This window comes from Artemia sp. Qi Xiang Cuo, chromosome 1, assembly GCF_049724085.1.
Source record: "Artemia sp. Qi Xiang Cuo chromosome 1, ASM4972408v1, whole genome shotgun sequence".
Classification (NCBI taxonomy): Eukaryota; Metazoa; Arthropoda; class Branchiopoda; order Anostraca; family Artemiidae; genus Artemia; species Artemia sp. Qi Xiang Cuo.
The window spans coordinates 32,948,719-32,968,448 of record NC_142794.1 but is presented as its reverse complement, the minus strand read 5'-3'; the positions used below and the strand labels follow the sequence as shown (position 1 = coordinate 32,968,448).

The 19,730-nt window shown below is 34.6% G+C and overlaps 1 protein-coding gene across 3 annotated transcripts in view; it reads right to left on the bottom strand.

The window, feature by feature from the left end:
- LOC148956213 (uncharacterized) overlaps positions 1-19,730 on the bottom strand; it is a 29,476-nt gene that overhangs the window by 380 nt on the left and 9,366 nt on the right. Inside the window, exons 2-3 of one of the 3 annotated variants that reach the window (XM_089098349.1) lie at positions 14,987-15,354; positions 3,230-3,409 (exon numbers count right to left, since the gene is read on the bottom strand). In XM_089098349.1, coding sequence (XP_088954475.1) covers positions 3,230-3,409; positions 14,987-15,327 — 521 coding nt within the window. In that variant the 5' untranslated portion in view covers positions 15,328-15,354. Of the gene's footprint in view, positions 1-3,229; positions 3,410-11,387; positions 11,738-13,525; positions 13,912-14,986; positions 15,355-19,730 lie in introns of those variants that run through there. The other 2 variants (XM_089098275.1, XM_089098421.1) reach the window with 2 other exon arrangements.

The following is a 19,730-nucleotide window of genomic DNA, read 5'->3' as shown; positions in this document are numbered from 1 at the left end:
ATATACATAGGAGGGAAGGATCAGTCTCAGTCCTTCCTGTTAAAATAAAAAAAATTATTTACAGTTATTCTTTAATATATGATATTTTTCATGCAATATGTGTGGAGTTTTTTTTCCAAGGGTCGTTTCTAAAAATATATACATCCTACTGCACCCACCCCATTGAAACAATTCCCATGTTGTGTGCTTTGAGTTTGAGTTTGCTTAAAAGTCGTATGTTTGATGTATCTTATGATTTATGATAGTATAAATATAACTTACATTATCCTAAAGCTATCCTTGCTTAATATCAAAATAAATGTCTCTTAATTATGTACAGGCCACGAGTTCATCAAGGTTTGGATAACACAAAATCGAATTTAATGACCAACATTTTAAGTACGGCCGCTCTTAAGCCACAGACCGAATCAGACACAAGTAGGCACATACACTTACGAAATATGACACAATAGCGTTGACTTGTTGGTTTTGTTGTTGTTTTTTTCTTATATTTTTCCATTTTTTTTATCTGGCCTCATCATTTGATTTTCTTAAAAATAATGCTTATTCTGCCCTTTCTAAGACCCAAGGCCATTCGTAGAAGAGCCTGACATACCCCTCAACGGCCCGTAAACCATAGGACTTCCCTTCGAACCTACATAAAGTAGGTCAGAAATTGAAAACAACAATTTTTGTCAAAACTTCAATGCACAATTTTAGAGCCCAAACTACGCAAAAACTAAAAAAAAGGTCTTATATATTTTAATAAATAGTTCGACTCTCTTTTGGTCGATAAACTCATTTCTCCAACAGCGCATGAAAGAATCAACTCAATGCACCAAGCCGTTCCCAAAATTTGGCAGACTTGCTTTTTACGTTCCCCCAAAAGTCAAAATTATAAATCAAATTTACCTCGAATATTCTTTCAAATTTTTTAATCAGTCCCTTAAACCACCCTTAGGATAATTTAATGATTGGAAAAATCCAGTCCACACAATGTATTTTGATTTAACCAGTTACGGGTATCATTTTCAGAGCACGATTTCGGGAAGCTCTAGTAATCTTGACCTAGTGAACAATCTGTAATAAGTCTTTTGAAATACAACTAATTAGGAACAAAGATTTTTTTTGGGCCAGTTTAAGACCTCTCTCCCCTCTCAACAAAATGCGTGGTTTTCTTGGGTCAAAGAAGGATTATAAAAAGTTTCTAGTTAATCAGTCACGCAGGATCAAACAAGTCCACTTTATCTATTGTGAAATCTATGTGCAAACGATCAGAAACTTGCTTAATTTAGGGTTTGTGGGGGTTATGTTACTTCTAGATATATTTTTGTTAAGCCTTTGAACTGTTTTTAACAAAATGGTCATCTCATAATTTTGACCTTATGTCTTTGGGGTTGTGACTTTGACACGAGCGTTTAATAAGTGTGGTGCGGAAAAGAGGTCATTTTGAGAACCTGGATGCATGTTATGTCTTTTGATAATTTAAACATCCTCTTCGTTGTTCTCTGAAAATTTCCACTTAATACCCTTAGAAGCTCGTGGGACACTGTAGCTCAGGCCTTTTGACAGCCTGGTTGCACATAATGTCTTTTGATCTAGCTCAACATTCCCCTTGACATCCCCTAAGAGTTTCATTTAAATATCCTTAACAGTCACTGAAATATTTGAAATACGTCATTTTCACAGCCTGTGTGCCCATAGTGTCTTTTGATTTAGTTCAACATCACCCTTCAACACTATCTGAAAGTTTCAACTTAAGACTTTTAGTCGCTCCTAAGATCTTTCAGATACTCTGGACAAAATATATGAAAAAAATATGTCTTGGTTTAGTTCAACATCTCCCTTAGCATTCCCTGAAAGTTTCAGTTTAATACCTTCAGCAGCTCCTGAGATATTGCGGATGCACTCTCTTGACAACCTTTATGCACCTAGCGTCTTTTAATTTGGAATAATCCAGAATCCTCTTGAGCATTCCCTGAAAGTTTAATTTAATATCGTTCTACCGTTCCTGAGATATTCCAGATACGTCATTTTGATCACCGGGATACGCATAGTATCTTTTTATTTAGTTCAACGTCTCTCTCAGGATTTCATTTAAGTTTCAACTTAATCTTGACAACCTACCTGCCCATTGTGTTTTTGTATTTGATTCATTGTCCCCCTCTGCTGAGGGTTTAAACTTCATACCCCTAGGTGTTTTCTAGATATTGCAGATACCCCATTTTGACGACTTGAATGCACACAGTGCCTTGTGATTTAGTTCAATATCCTCCTCGGCATGTCCTGAAATTTTACACTTGATATCCTTAGCCCTTCTTAAGATACTGCAGATACGCCATTTTGACAAACTGAACAAACGCAGTGCCTTTTGATATAGTTTGAAAACCCCATCAACGCGCCTTAAAAGTTACAACTTAATACCCTCTCAATTTTGAGAATCATATCTTTTTTTTATTTTCATTCAAAAAAAGAACAGATTTCGAAAACCAGTTAAAATATCTCTTATTATCTTCATAAACAGATGGAAAAAATTACTCATTCTACCTCTACAGTTTCGTGCATTATTAAGGTAGACTTAATTGGGACTGCTGATCAATTCCTAGATGTTTTATTCACCTGACTACAACTTTCCATGATTTTGCCGTGCAACAGTTCCTGATCAATAATCTAAGTATTTGTCAAGCTTATATATCTTACTTAGATATCTACATCAGACAAGAATTGAACGGAGGCTAGTCAATATACAGCCAAAAGACGATTTTTTAAGAAATTCTGAGAATTCTGATCTTACTTCTTAGGCCGTTGTTTTTTTGTTTTTTTTTGAAAAATGAAAATTCATTCTGATCTGATCAGTTTCTAAAGACTAATGGAAACATTATCTAGTTTTCTGTCAAATGTCTTATTTGTTTTGATTTAGTTTTTAAATTAAGATTTAAGCATTTTTGACTGAGATCAGTGACTTCTGAGGCTCAGCACTTTAACTAGGTGAAAAACTAATACCTGAGCAGAATAATGCAAGATCAGAAAATTAAGATCTAAACAGCAAAAATATTGTTTTTTTATTTCATAGGATAAGGAGCAGCCAATGACAATACACTCATCCTCAGCAAAGATAGATGGTAGCACATACTTATGGTAAAACCGGGTTTTACTAGCCACAAGTCAGCTTTGCAAAAATTATAAGCCACAACCTGCTTTGTAGGCTGTATTTCGATTGGACGGGATCTATTTGATGAATTATACTTACTTAAACATCGAGACAATGTTAGTTGCAATTCCTCCAAAAGTTTCTTCATCTTGATGTAGCTCGCATATAAGACGTTTTTGGCATTCAAGGTCCTGTACGTCAAATTTACGCCAAACCTCTTCAAGCATTGCAATGTATTCAACAATGTTCATAGCGCTCCAATCAATTTCATCGTTGCCTCTGGACGTGCACAAAAGACAAAGTTTAAAATTAGAATTTTAGAAGAACTCATAAAACTAATATATAGAAACAACACCACAAAATGGTAGATTCCGCAAAAATTGCCTTGCGATGGCTCTGGCTCCTTAATTCTAACCAAAGCCCAAGATTATGCTAATGATCTAGGCTACAACAGAAAGCGCTGCATCCAATGAACTACATAACATTTAGCACTCGTTTCCACCAAGACCACCAAACAGGCAAGTTTTTAGCCCCACCAAAGAGGGGAAAGACACCTAACACGCACAAAAGATGCAAGACATAGTTAGAAGCCTGCAAAATATACAAGATTCTTGTTCCAGAAAACAAAACTGAAAATACAATGTTAGCATATGGTACCTCGTCTACTCCCATGTCGTCTTGATTGAGACTGAGATCAGCAGTTTTAGAAGATTTGAATCTTCAGTAGACGAATAATAAACTTGAAATACAGAAAAAGGCAAATCAAGCTTTACAATGTATTCAACAAAATACGTTGCTCCTCGAACAATTTCAGGGTGGTGAACATGGCTCACAAGTATTACGGTCATTTCAAAAATAGTACACGGAAGTATCACTGATTTGGACCAATGCGCTTATGTACTGTCAATGCACTTACGCATGTCTGGTGTGGTGGGTATTAGAAACTATGCCAGAGGTAGCAAATTCAAAACAAAAGGAACGTGAAATGGTCTTGGATGAAAGTGATTCCACGACATCATTTTTAACTATTCAGAGGCCTTTCCCACTGAAGGTGGAGTTATTGAAATGGAAAGTGGTATCTTATGCCTTTTCTTAATGTTTTACGGACAGCCAAAGAAAGCTGCTCTTTGTAGGGTAGCATCAGGATTTTACGATCATTTTGGTTCGTATTTGGCACTTCTGGTGGAGTTTCTAATATCCGCCATACATGCACATGTGTATTGATAGTGAGCAAAGGCACTGATCCAAAACAATGATGCTTGGTCAAACAGTTCGGGTTAACGAACTGTAAGTATGGAGCGACCCGGCTCAATGGTAACCGAAACTCTAGAAAACGGGTTTTTGATACCAATAGATACATCAAAAGAATCAGATTTCAATGCTGATTTCAAATATATAACTTTCATCAAGTTTAGTGCTACCCATCAAAAGTTACGCGCCTGAGAAAATTTGGCTGATTTTCGAAAAAAGGGTGAAAGACCCCCTAAAAGTTATAGAACCTTAATAAAAATCACACCATCATATTCAGCGTATCAGAGAACCCTACTGTAGAGGTTTCAAGCTCTTATCTACAAAAATGTGGAACTTTACATTTTTTGCCAGAAGAAAGATCACGGATGCATGTTTATTTGTTTTTTTTTGTTTTTTTCCCCAGGGGTGATCGTATCGACTCAGTGGTCGTAGAATATCGTGGGGGGGCTCATTGGAACGGAAATTAAAAATTCTAGTGCCCTTTTTAAGTGACCAAAAAAATGGAGAGCAACTAGGCCCCCTCCCACGCTTATTTTTTTCCCAAAGTCACCCGATCAAAATTTTGAGATAGCCATTTTGTTCAGCATGGCCGAAAATATGATAAATATGTCTTTTAGGATGACTTAATCCCCCAAAGTTCCAAGAGGGAGGGCAAAAATTTATGAACTTTACCCAATGTTAACATATAGTATTGGTTATTGGGAAGCATACAGAAGTTTTCAGGAGGTTTTTTTTTTTCTCGTAGTGGGAGGGAAGGGTGGGTCGGTGGTTATGTTGGAGGATCTGTTCATGAAGGAAGTTTTCATGGGGGAAGGGAAATTGCCAGGAAGGGGGCGCCGGCCTTGCCCGCCTTCTTTATTGGGTATTGGGAAGTATACAACCATTTTCAGGAAGGATTTTTTCTGGAGGGGGGGGGGGCTAGAGGAGGGGGTTACTCTGGAGAATATTTCCGTGGAGGATGTTTCTTTGGGGTAAGGGACATTTCTATGAAGGGGGCACCGGATTTCCAAGAATAATTTAAAAAACGATCAGAAATTAAATAAAAAAAAACAAGTTTTTTCAACTGAAATGTAAGAAGGAATATTAGAACTTAAAACGAACAGAAATTATAACGTATGTGAGGTTCTCCCCAAGTCAATACCTCGCTCTTTACGCTACAGTTTTTTTTAGTGCTTTCAAAAGAGCTATCTATTCTAATTAAACGGCCTTTGTGATTCAGGGGTTTGTGAATCAAATTTCTTTTTAACTTTTAACGTAAAGAGCGTGGTATTGACTAAGGGGAGAACCCCCTCATATACGTAATAACATATACGTAATAAAAAAAACAACAATAAAAAAACAAGCGATACGGCTCAATAGTAATCTAAACTTTGAAAAACGGAATTTTGATGTCACTAAATGTATAAAAATATTGTGTATATAATGATGAACCTACATATATAGATTTTATTAAATTTAGTATTAATCATCAAAGGCTACGAGCCTGAGAAAATTTACTCGATTTTTTAAAGAGGGGGGAAACATCCCCTACAAGTGAAAGAATTTTAATGAAAATCACACCGTCAGATTCAGCGTATCAGAAAACCCTATTAAATAGGTTTCAAGCTCATATCTTCAAAAATCTTCAACTTTGTATTTTTTTCAAGAATAAAAATATACGAATATAGAAGTTATTTAAGTAAGTTAATTTGTTAATAAATACAATTATAAAAAGGAAATTAAAATTTTTATGAACATAAAATCTGAATTAAATTAAAAACGACATTAAATTAAATATAAAAACATCAGTCTTTTCAACTGAAAGTAAGGAGCGACATTAAAACATATAACGAACAGAAATTATTCCGTATATAGAAGGGACTGTCCCCTCCGCAACGCCGCACTCTTTACGCTAAAGTTTGACTCTGTCTCACAACTTTATTTTTTAAAACAATAAAAAACTTTAGCGTAAAGAGCGAAGCGTTGAGGAGGGGACAGCCCCTTTCATATACAGAATAATTTCTGTTCGTTTTAAGTTTTAATGTCGCTCCTTACTTTCAGTTTAAAAAACTTGTTTTTTTTTTATTTAATTGTCACACTAAAAAGAATTGTAGACGATGTTGGCCATCCTAGATTTAGATTACAATATATAGTTTAAATTGGAATTATCAAAAGCGAAAAGGTTTAAGCGAATTGTCAAATCGCATAACATATAAGCCATCAGTAACCAGCTATCAAAATCAGCACATTTCTTCTCCGATGCATGAACTCTGTTGCTCCTCTGTAGAATAGTACGGTCTATGTCGAGTAATTTGTTAATAGCTCACTCACTTAAGCAACGTTTAACCGTGTCAGGTTGTCACTCAGTCACTATTAATGTAAAAATTAAACGTTTTGGTCATCCAGTTCTATATTTAGATACACTTAAATTAAATTTTAGCGTGAGTAAAAGAGGAATCAATGCTAGTTGCAACAAAGCGATAACAATTTAGACCCAAAGGGGAAATAAAAATGCAATGAAAATAAAAAACATATTTTGTTTTTAGGCAGTTTTAGTATTTTTTCCAGAAAAGTTATGTGGTAACAAGGGTTCGTTGCCATCTAACTTTGAACCGAGGTGCACTTGGATAGCATAAAATTAAAGAATTTCTAACTCTTCCTAATATTACAAGAAAATTTTTGAACTTTATTGGATAGTAAGCACAATAATTTACTTTAGTCACAAGTACAGGGTTAACAAGAAAATTAAAGACAAAATTTAAAAAATTATCAAATAAACATAAAAACGAATAGACTAGCTAAACGCTTTGTGGTATTCGGCCACATAGCAAATATAAATCGGCTGAAAAAAAAGGGCTTTATAAAGCAAAATAAGTTGGCTACGGAAATTGATAAGGCACAATTAGCATTGTTTTTTAAAAACATATATTTAAAGCCGGACACCCTCTCAACCCAACCCGATTTCTATCATTTGGTTTAATCCGCTTTCTCATTATTCTATTTTGTTCTTGAGAACATTGACAGAAACGGTTTGGAAATGGAACTTGTGATATTAAAACTATATCTTACCATATCTTAGAAAGAGAGTATTCCTTGTTTGAACAAAGTGTTCTCAATCTTAGTAACAAAAACCCAAAACTTATTAAGTTCAGTGAAGGAAGAAATTAAATGAAACTCTTCTAAGTTTTACGATTTATGGTCAATTAAAAACAAACTTGAGTTCCGATAGTTTTCAAGTAAAGAGTGTGATAACTTTCCAAAAAGTTATTAATTAGTTGTCACCTGATGAAACTAGAATTTACGCATAGACACGTAAACTTTAATCTTAACACTGAAAATCGTATTTAAGGCGTTCAATGTGCGAATGACTGATATTTGAATAGTTGTGCGCCATCTGTTGTTATTTACTGGCTTTGATACTGAATCAGCCCTAATCCAGAATCCAGTACGACACCGTATCGTTGGATAATTCCGGCTAGTCCGCCTTATTGAAAACACAAAGTCTGCACAGCAAAACAGAGTTAGGAGCAAAAAATCCCTATGGGGCCTGCAGAAGATAAAATACTAGTTTAGAAGACTCTGTATAGTCTTTTACCACCCATGTAATCAAAAAAGCAAGGCCGTATCCAGGGGGGGGGGGTACCCGCTTTGAACCCCCTCCCCGAAATTTTTGACCGCGTCGAAAATTAGTCTAAAAAATACCTGTAAAGACAAAACCTTACCAGAAAAAAGATGCTATAAAAAAATTGGGAAAAAAATCGGGTAACCCCCCCCCCGAACAAAAATCTTGGATACCTGCTTGCAAAAAAGTTTACTTTATATTGTTAATGCTCTAAAAAACTGAAGCAAGCCTAGTTTTAAGTAAAGCACTTTATTTGAAACGAGCTAGCTGATTTAAAACGTTTTTTTTTCAAAAATATTTTTCAAACGCTACATAGCAGTCAATTTGTTCGTTTTAAGTTTCAACTTCCCTATTTACTTTCATCAGAAAAATTCTGTTATTAAGAAGTTAATCTTTGATCGTTTTTTTGGTTTTAAAAATGTAGACGCTGAACCTAAAAAAAAAATCTTTGTCCGACTTAGGCGACGAAACTGTATAAGTCAATAAGAGTGTTTGCTAAAACGGGGCATTAAATATATTCTTTACTTCGCATCTCTCTTAAACTTTCCTTTTAAAGACATTTTGTTACATAAAGAGTGCACGGGATACTATCCTTAGCATTTTTGAGGTAGATACAAATTTAGTAACTTATGATATATTACCCTGAATGAAATATACAGAGATTTTAGGAAGCTGTAGGACAATAAAAGAATTTAAGATGCATTACACAATTAACAGATATTAGTGTTATTGTTATCGTAACTTTTTTACCACATTGCAGCAAAGAATTTTGAACTTCTAGAATTCCAAAAAGAAAGGAAAAAGAAGAACGTTAAAAATTCGGAGGCTGCCCTTTTCTGAAGAAAACAGGCTATACAAATAAAAGTAGTTCCATAGATTCCTTGTTTTACATTATTTCTAAATATTATGGTCACTTTTCTGACAGCGCACATTCCCCCTGAAGGTCCCAGAAATAGCCATAGGAATATAGAAAAAAAAACTAAAAGAAGAAATTAAAACAATGGAATTATTAATCTAGGATATGATTACTTAAGAATAATGATTATAGTGTAGCCATTTCAAATAATATTTATATTCAGAATTTTATAGCTCTCACTAAGGTGAAACTAAATTTATTCAAATCGAAACTTCAAAACCCATTTCAACAAAGAACCTATGACGTATCAATTATAAGAGAAACCAATTATTAGGACTATATCTTGAACTTTCTAGGAAGGGGGAGGGGAGAGTGCATTGTCAGGAAAGTGTCTGCGATATTTTGAAATAATGTAAAATAAGAAATCTAATGGTTTTATTTGTATAGTATTTTTCCTTCAGAAGAGGCCCAATTGGTGTGGCCTATATGAAAAACAAATTAATCGAGATTGCAGATTAAGTTGACAAATGATTACGGACCGTTTGCAGGTCTCCTTTGGGTTCTTAAATACAGTAAACAACAAAAAGCCTTTTTTGATAGTGGGTTTGCTCTGTCCTAGTTGAGGGGTTTCAGGTGTTATCAAATTCTCTAAATTTAATTTTATAATGAAAAATATTGTTCTGTTAGATCCGTACAATATCTTGAATTTTTTACAGAGATTTTAGAAAACTGAAGAACATTAAAAACCATGGAGATGATCATGCTTCCCAGCCTTCCAACTCCAGAAATAGTCCCAAAAAAATAACGTTTTATGATAGCGTTATCAAGACGAATCTACAAAAAGCACGTTGATTTGATCAAGACGTTTGAATTGATCCATGAAACATGTGTATACGATGTTGCAGCAGCCTGCTGGTTCTGATAGTCAGCGGACGATTTATGAAATTTCTAAGAGGACTGGGAGGGCTTATACAAGAGGAAGGGATTCCAAAACTGAGGTTCAGGTTTTAAACCATGGAGATTATGATGGCACCATTTATTAAAATCGTAGTTGGAATTAAATCGATAAAATTCATCTTTACAAGCACCATTTCGGTTTTTGCAATGAAAATATTGAGCAGAACAATTAAATTTTGCTGCTCATTGCTATCAAGTGATTTAGATCTCCACTGCATCGTAAAGATCTAGAATGTTGAAGTTGCATATACGCTTGCTATCGGTAAAGATGAGACTAAAGAAATTTGGAAGAGAAAGAGAGAAAACAATGAAAACGAAACGAATGCGTAACCCTGTTCTATGTTACGTGGAATTGAGGAGGGACTTGTGTAAAATGCAGAGAGGCACTAGTAAAAATCAAGTTAATATAAATTGTGGTAAAACCCGAAAGAAGGTCTAGTTTTTCTAATCTTATAAGGTCTCAGAGAATCCGGGTAAAATTTCCTAAGCTACATCCAACCCATTGAGAAGGTGTCGGAACGCCACCTGGGCTAATGCCCGGGGTTTTTGGACTTCCATATCTGAATGTCTTTAAACTTTAAGCAGAACTTAATCATAAACAATCTTGATGATGCTTAAAGGAATGATATGCAATAGATTGCCAAAGATTGTCCTTATTGGTCAACCATCTAGGGCTAAAAGAAAAGCAGGTTGTCCTCGGTTGTGGTGGGAGGATGTCGTAAGGAAATATCTAAGGGAAATAGAAGCTTACTGGGAGGGTGCAAAGAGTAAGGCTTTGAAGAGATTTGGATGGGGAAGGAGCGTATGTAGCTGTGTCAGCCTCAAGCGGTTTGGTGCTGCGGTGAGTTGTTAGTAGTAGTAGTTTGTCACAGGCTAACTGGAATGACCGTAGTGTCACCGGAGTAACCGTGAACTTGAATCCCATTATTGTGAAATTCTTAACAGTAGCTGAATGTTACTTTCTGTCTCGATTAAACACTGTGTGTAGATCTAATACACAATCAGCTACGTTTTTAACACTTAAGCTTTAGCAAAAAAAAACAAAAAAACAATTGATGACAATTCAACAGTTCCCTTGATTAAGAAATAATGGCCATAAGAAGACAAGTCTGTGACAGGAAGATTTGAATATTAGAAGCAACGGTAAGGACACTAGTCGAGTATGGTTCTGGAACGTGGGCGCTGCGAAAGGCCGTGGAATATGATTTGTCTAAGACTTGTCCTAGGCATTCGTTCGAATGACCAAACATCAAACAATAATCGATGCTCAAAATCTGGTTCAATCCCACTTAGTAGGGCTAAAATAAAAGAAAGGTTAAGGTGGCTAGTGCTAGGCCAAGTTTTACCAATGAAAAATTGCCAAAGATCGTGCTTTTTGGCTATCATAGGGTGGATCTTCCCTGAAGGGAAGGGGGGTGCGGGAGAAGAGTTCAAAAGGAAAGAATTAAAGTAAATTAGAACTTTGTGGTAGGAGGTAAAAAGTAAAGCTTTAAATAGATTGGGGTGAGTTGGAGCGTGTGTGACTGTGTTTTCCTCGGGTGGCTTGGTGCTGCAGTGAATTGTTAGTAGTAGTAGTAGTAGTAGTTTCTTACCGAGAAGTCTTAGAATACCCAGAATAGCCAGTATACGACGGACTAACACCATAAGAATATCCATATCCTTGATTGCAAAGACTACCCCATACTCCACCTGCTTTTCTGGCATGGCCTGTTGCCAATAGGCTTATGATAATTATTATTATCGCTACTATTGCAATTACACTGAGGGTAACCCCGGCTACAGCTATTGAGTATATATCATTTGTGGTGTTTTTTACAGTGTAAGTTCGAGAGTCCTCTAAATCCACTTCCTCGAGAAGGTCTGAACAACTTGCTCCTTTCATGTAGAAAGTAACAACAAAGAAAGTGACAGCAGTAAACATCTTCATAGTCTATAAAAGATTAAGTATAGAAAAAAAAGTAAATCTGATAAGTAAAGTTAGATTAAGAACAAAGTAGAGAGGATCAAAATAAAAACTAATTAAAACATTTAGTTCTATTTCAATCTGATTTTAGTGCCACCGTGATGTTCAACTCCTATAGCACTTATTGAAAAACAGCTGTGAAAAAAAAGAAATGGCTTCTGTTTAAAGATCAAACTATTAGGCATGATAAAAAAAAGTATAAATATTCATAAATTAATCTAAAATAAAATTTGAACTTTTAAGTGTTATTCAAAATAAACAATATAACATCAATTTAAAAGTTTTACAAGGATTTTTTTTTCTTTTGCAAGAAAATAATATAGGGGCTTAACACCATTGTGGTGCCAAGACTAAATTGGAATACAATTAATTTGACTTGGCAAGTCACCTAAAAATACTTGATGTAGCTTGACCCCATAACTAATCTCCGGCACAATAGATCAGCATGAAGCTACAAATTTATTTTCACTACAAAGCTGGTGACTTCCAATCACTGCCCAGCTTCCATGCGTAAAGTCCAGTAAAAATGAAGTTAGGTTTTCGCTACCCAGGTCAGTCTTTTTTTTTCTCTAAAGTCAGGGCAGCAGCTTGCTTATTTCGGCATCCATGAGATTTGACAACACCCAAGACATGACATCCAAAAATGTTAAGCTAGGATAACGTGAATCATTAATATAAGTTAAAGAAAATAGGAACAAATCTTAGCTGATAACTATAATTAAAAAAAAAAAAAAAAAAAATATAGAAGATCTGCTCCTAAAGCAAATCCAGTTTCTAGGGAGTACATAGAGAGCTCCACAGGTTCATAGGTTCTCAGGGATATAATATAATTTACGCTGCCTTATCTATTGGATTTCATACGACACTGGAATCGGCAGGTTATTATCCAAACTTTAGATGCTTTTGGGTCCAGATATTAGCAAGTAATAGGGGATAAAGAGACGATGATATTAGCAAGTAATAGGGGATAAAGAGACGATGATATTAGCAAGGAAAGGAATAAGGAGACGACATGGGAGTACGATGCATAAGCATAAAGATAAATTAATTTCTGTTTTAACTTTGCTGATAGCTGCAAAGTTCTGATGAATTCACTTGAATTTCGAATTGTTTATTTGTGATAGTGGTTACTACTTTTAATGAAGATTCATACCAGTTTTACTGACCTTAGCTTCAAGGGTATGTTGACCAGACATGCAAGCATATTTTGGAAAGTATATTTCAAACGGTAATTTAGTCGTAATGGCAAAATTCAAGGACATGTAACCTAGCATATATGTTCACTATGTTAATTTGTACACTCAGGAGCTTTTCACTTTTTAAGAATCCTGCAATTGAGGCCAGAAACACCCTTGGAGATTTTCTTAAGGGGCAATACCCCCACAAAAAAAACTTCAGAGTACTCTACATCATCAAGAAATACTTAGCTTTGTAACATGTGATGAGACTGACATAGAATTAAATTAGAAATTATGAGCTCCATCCCCCCCCCTCCAAAAAAAGCGTAAGCCTATAGCTATTACATGCTACCTAGTCTGAAGCACACATGCTCCTTGACTGAATCTAAAAGGCGAAAACTTATATTTCAAGAATTATTATGCATGCCAAAACCTGAGCCAAGGCTTAACAGTTCCCCCCCCCAAACAAATGGAGAAAAAGTCACACCTAATATTTCTATTGGGCTACAAGCTGATCTTGAAGTGATAAACTTGCCCCAGGCATGTGACCATTGCTAGTTTTCTATGTTAAATATCAATTAAGCCATACCTTAGAGTTTCTTTGTTTCTGTCCCACTTTTCCAAGCTTGATGTTAAAAAACTACTTAAAACAATACCACTGTGCTTTGTGCTTTCACTTCGTTTGTAATTTGAATCGTCATAAAAAACATAGGCTTCATTTTTCGCAAAGTTTCTACCGGCAATTATTGCACCAATAGATTCTAATACGAGGACTAGTAACAATATCAAGGCTATTACACCCAATTTTATTAGTTTTATTTCAAACAAAGCTGCTGTTGCACCACCCCATCCAATCGATGGGATATTCCAGTGAACCGAATATGAATCTGATAAGCTAGCTGAAAGCCCCCTTGAAGCACTGTTCACACACCTGGCTGCATTGATAAAGCCAAATAAGAAAATGTAAAGAAGCATTTTGAAAACGTGTGATGTTGAGGGATAACTGTCTTCTTTTTTTTTTTGCACTTTCAAATCTGGTGCAGCATATGCCTTATAATTACTAAACTACGTCAACAACGCAATAATTATTACTTTTCATTAGTCAAAATCCCACGTTCAATTTATGTTTATTGACCATATTGATACTGTTATACCACAACTACAGTAGTCAAATATGTAATCAAAAACAGTAGTCAAATATGACTCTGAAGCATGGGCTCTTCGAAAAGCGGATGAAGATTTGCTAGATTTTATCCAGAGAAATCGCCTACGGATTGTTCTGGGTACGCGGCTGACTGACCGTATTTCAAACAATAGGCTGTACGAAAATTGTGGTTCAATACCACTCTATAGGGCTATAATGAAAGAAAGGTTGAGATGGCTAGGACACGTTGTGCAGATGAAGGATGACAGAGTGCCGAAGATTGTTCTTTTCGGCCAACGGTCTAGGGCTAAACGGAGAGCAGTTCGTCCTCGTCTGGGGTGGGAGGATGTCATAAAGAAAGATTTAAGGGAAATGGGAACTTTGTGGAAGAGTGTAAAAAGGGAGGCTTGGAATAGATTGGGATAGAGGAGGAGCGTGCATAGCTGTGTTGGCCTCAGGCGGCTTGGTGCTGAGGTGAGTTGTTAATAGTAGTAGTAGTAGTATACCACAACTAAGATGAAAAAGCACTAACAGTGTGAATTAAGATTATATTTAACTTTTAAGATGGCGGGTTAATCCCAATTCGGGTGGGAATATTCATCCAGAGAATTTTTGAATGTAAGGTCTATTAAAGTCAATTTTTAAATATTAATGATTCACGGGATGATTCACAGGCGCGTACGCAAAATTTACCACTAGAGGCGTAAAATTTTTAAGGGAGATCTCAAGGATTAAAAAATACAAAAAAACATTACATTTCAAATGAAAGATACTTGTAGAAAAATCCTCAGTGGTCGGGATTTTTGTTGGAGCACAACGCAACGACCCCCATCTTCTTATACGAACCTAACCAACTGGTCTATCCCTATTGGGCTTACTGCTACAAAAACTGAGTAAATTTTTTACCTAGCTGCATATTGACTATCATAACTGTATCCATCGTTATAGTTACTGTTGTCGATGTATCCACCTTTGTAGAGTTTCTTAATTTTACCACCTTGAATACCAAGTAAGATGATTTGCAAAATCATTGCCACCATGACTAGAATAGAAGCAGCAGCTAGTGCAGCAGATGTTGCAGTTGCGCTGCTAGCACTGCTTGCACTGCTGGCATCCAATTGCCTAAATAAGGGACTAAAGATGGATCCTTTTTCTTCTTTTTTGACTTCGGAAGTATTAACTGTGCTTGTAAACAATGATAGTGCTAGTGTTAGTAATAAGTGCGGCTTTCTTAAGTTGGTGCACATGTTAGAAAATCTGTGGGCCAAAAGTCACTAGAAAATAAAAAACAAACTTAGACAAAATTAAATTAATGTGAGTCCAATAAACACAAAATCCAATCCATACAAAATTCAGCCTAGAAAAACTAAATCCTGCAAAATCCACCAATACAAAATCTAGCCGACTAGAGTTCAGCCCCAAAGCATTAAAGCCACGATGAAATTCAACCACGCTAAACTCAACCTGGCGAATTTCACCCAGCATATTACAATGCAAACTTAAGCAAACAAACAACCTAGATAAAACTAATATACTTGTCCATTGATAAGCCAACCACTCTGTCAAAAAGATAACCTCATAAAACTGAATACAAAACTCAATGAGACTAGAATACATGCCTTCATATTTGACTTCCTTGTCCTTAATCAAAGTAAGACGTAACCCAGGAAGACTCATTGCCCAAAATTTACTACTTAAGAATGTTCTACACCAATATTTGTGCAGCTTCAATCCCCCCGAAATGTTTCTCCAATTGGTAAATTTATCGTTAGGATTCAGGTAAAAAGACCACTTCTCTTGAGAAAACTAAAATACAATGATTCAACTTCTAATTCAGACAAACTTATTTGAAGGACCCCAACCCCTTCGGACAGCCAGGATGTTTTCAGCCTTAAAATATCTTTTTTGTGTGTTCGGACCTGTTCATTTGCAACCACTTTCCTTGCACCACTTTCTGTGTGGTTCAGAGGCAAGAGTCTAGAGTAAATTTCCCACGAGGGTGATCTGAAAATAGGAAAAGTTTTCTATCAAGGCAAAATTTTCCAAATTTCCAAATGGACCGATGTTAGGAGAAGAGTACAAGCAAGTACAAGCCATATTGCCGTGAAAGGTCTTTAGGCTGATGCTAGGAAAAGTGTATAAGTACGCCCTCTAGTTGCAAGTAAGATTCACATATAGTAATAGCCAAGTGGAATTTCTTAAAGCTATTCACAGCCGATCTTATGTGTAAGTAGTTTCAAATATTTGGGAGGATGATACTGAGATGGGTCTAGGCTATTTACGCTTTAGGCTTACCAGGAGCTAAATATCATCATTTTGAACGTCATTTGTCCCATCATTAACGTCATGGGGTATCGTTACCATTCTCGACACCAATTTTGATGCTATTGTTCTTGTTGACGACGTCAATAATTACTAATAATCATCCTTTTTGTTGTCTTCTATGTCATTATTATTGTCTTGGAAATTGTTCACATTGTTGTTAGTGTTATTATCAGCATTGTAGTTTCTGAACCCGCCCTTTCCTAAATACCTTAGCTGACGCTAATTTAAGGGCCAAATTCCCCGTTTTTCGAAGTATTCATTGCAAATGAAAGTGGAGCTCAATGATAAAGGTTAATGGGAAGAAAGAAACCTAGACTCAATTTTGCCAAATGGAACTTGAACTAAATTGACCATGGGTTTATGTCTTATATCTGAAAATTTACGGTTAAATTAGATATGTACATGGGAATTTACATGAAGAGAGAGGGCAAATCTAAAAACGGAAAAAAATTAAATAACCGTAAATTATGAGAATAACTGTGAGAGATTTATTTTCACTTGACAACAGTGTCTGAATCGTCAAACCCCTTAAGTCCTGAGTTTGTTAGTTTGTGAACATACATTGGATTCGGCTGATTGAAAAGCTTTATTGAAGCTTTAAGATAACCCCACCCCAACATTCTACAAAGGAAACTCATTAATATTACTTTTGCAAAAAGTGGTTTTCCTTGTTCTACAAGGTAGGGACTGAAAGTCTTATGTATAGGGTTTCCAGCCATGATGAATCAAATGGTAGCTTTTCATTTTAATCCGCCGTCTATTTTAAAGGATTTCAAGATCTTTTCCGATCTTTTAGCTATAGCCATTCCTCACCTTATTTACGTATCGCCTTTATGGGAAACAAACTGTAGGTATTCCTATGGGTGGGAATGCGAGTCCATTCATAGCAGACCTGTTTTTAAGTCAATTAGAATATGAATATATGATAAATAAAAATAGCCCAAGCAATTTAAAATATAACCTTTCAATTAATAAAAGATATTTGGACGACCTTTTAGTAATAAATTGTGCCGAGTTTATTGAGATTTCAAAAAAAATTTATCCACAAGAGTTAATTCTTGAGCCTAGCTATGGGATGGGACACTCCGACCATTTCTTAGATTTAAATATTAATATTTCAAATAATAATAAATTAGTTTTTAAATTATATAATAAAACGGATGATTTTAATTTTGAAGTAATTAATTTCCCATTTCTTGAAAGTAATATACATTCAAATATTACTTATTTGGCTTATTATTCCCAATTATTTAGGTATGCAAAAATATGCAGTAATTACACAGATTTTAAAAATAGATGTAAAAAGCTGAGCGAAAAACTGATCTGAAGAGGTTTTTCTGCCAAAACAATTAGTGGGCAATTCAAAAAATTTAGTTCCATGTATCATGAACTTTTAAGTAAATATACAAAAAATTATAAAGAAATACTGAACGATATTTTAATATAATTTCTCTTGCACTTTTCTTTTTTTGATGTTTGAGTTTGTAGAGGTTTTCAAACAAGTTTGAAGATCTTTAAATTGGTAATTGGTTCCAGATACCAATAAAAGATACATCTTGACATGTCTTCATTTGTTTCAGTATTGTCTCTTTCAGTGACCTCTGGTATTTTATTATGGAAACATTGAAACACTTTTTGTATGTAATTTTTAATAGCTTGACTAGTATGCATGTATTTCACAAGTTTTACCTGACATAGGGTTACCATATAGATCTTATGGTAGAGGCTCCACCGTGCCGGGTATAGAATGTAAAGCCTCGAAATCCGTTAAAGCAGGTGGTATTTCTTCTGATGAGCCCTAAATGGAAGGTTCTACTTGGAAATATTTTGCTAGATTTAATGTGCTTTTGCATGTAAATTTACAACGACTTACATTTATTGATGAAGACGTTGCATGGATTTGGACATTTATTTTTGGTTGACGGTTCGGGTATACTGTTTGGTCCTAGGTAGTTGGATAGATGGGTAAGGTAAAAGCCTCGTTCAAGTGCACATTTGTCTCAATTGCTGGTTTGGGACGACAGTTTTTTTTTTTTTTTTTTTTTTTTTTTTTTTTTTTTTTGCCAAGTAATTACCTCTTAAACATAATATATATATATATATATATATATATATATATATATATATATATATATATATATATATATATATATAATTATATATATTATATATGTATATATATATATATATATATATATATATATATATATATATATATATATATATATATATATATATATATATATATATATATATATATATATATATATATATATATATATATATATATATATATATATATATATATATATATATATATATATATATATATATATATATATATATATATATATATATATATATATATATATATATATATATATATATATATATATATATATATATATATATATATATATATATATATATATATATATATATATATATATATATATATATATATATATATATATATATATATATATATATATATATATATATATATATATATATATATATATATATATATATATATGTATATTCTGATATACGATAGAAAGTGTGGTCTGCTTTTTAGGGCTATAATGCGAGAAAGAATGAAATGACTTGGACACATTCTGCGGATGAAGGATAAGAGATTGTCAATGATTGTCCTTGTCGACCAACCATCTAGGACCAAACAAAAAGTGGGCCGTTCCCGAATGGAGTGGGAGGATACTGTAAGGAAAGATGTAAGGGAAATGGGAACTTCTTTGGAGGGTGTAAAGAGGAAGCCTTTAAATAGATTGGGATACAGGAGGAGCGTGCGTATCTGTGTTAGCCTCAGGCGGCTTGGTGCTGCAGTGAATTGCTAGTAGTAGTAGTAGTATCGTATACATAATATATAGGAGGGAAGAGATAGGTTGATTTATTTATAGATCTCTAAGTTTACCTGGCTTGTTGTATTATAAGACAAACAAAATAATTCTAAATTACTAAAAGTGATCTAAATCATAATTTAGGTTATTCTCAGTATTAAGGAACAACAGAATATTACCTGGCAAGTTATATATAATCCGGTTGTAATAATGAGATAAATCATTTCAAACCGTCAGTTGACCCATAGCTAAGCAGCTAATTGCTTGGCATGTAAATGACTTCAGGATAAACCTAAACCTGCTGGTTTGATTGCATATTATGAAAAGAACTAAAGTTAATATAGGGACTATTGCATGGAATTATAGTTGAACCAAAGAATGAAAAGTCATAACACATTTATGTCACCACCTAGGCTTTATCCAGGAGGGGGGTAACTAGTCTGAAACCTCCCAAAATTTCTGTCTGA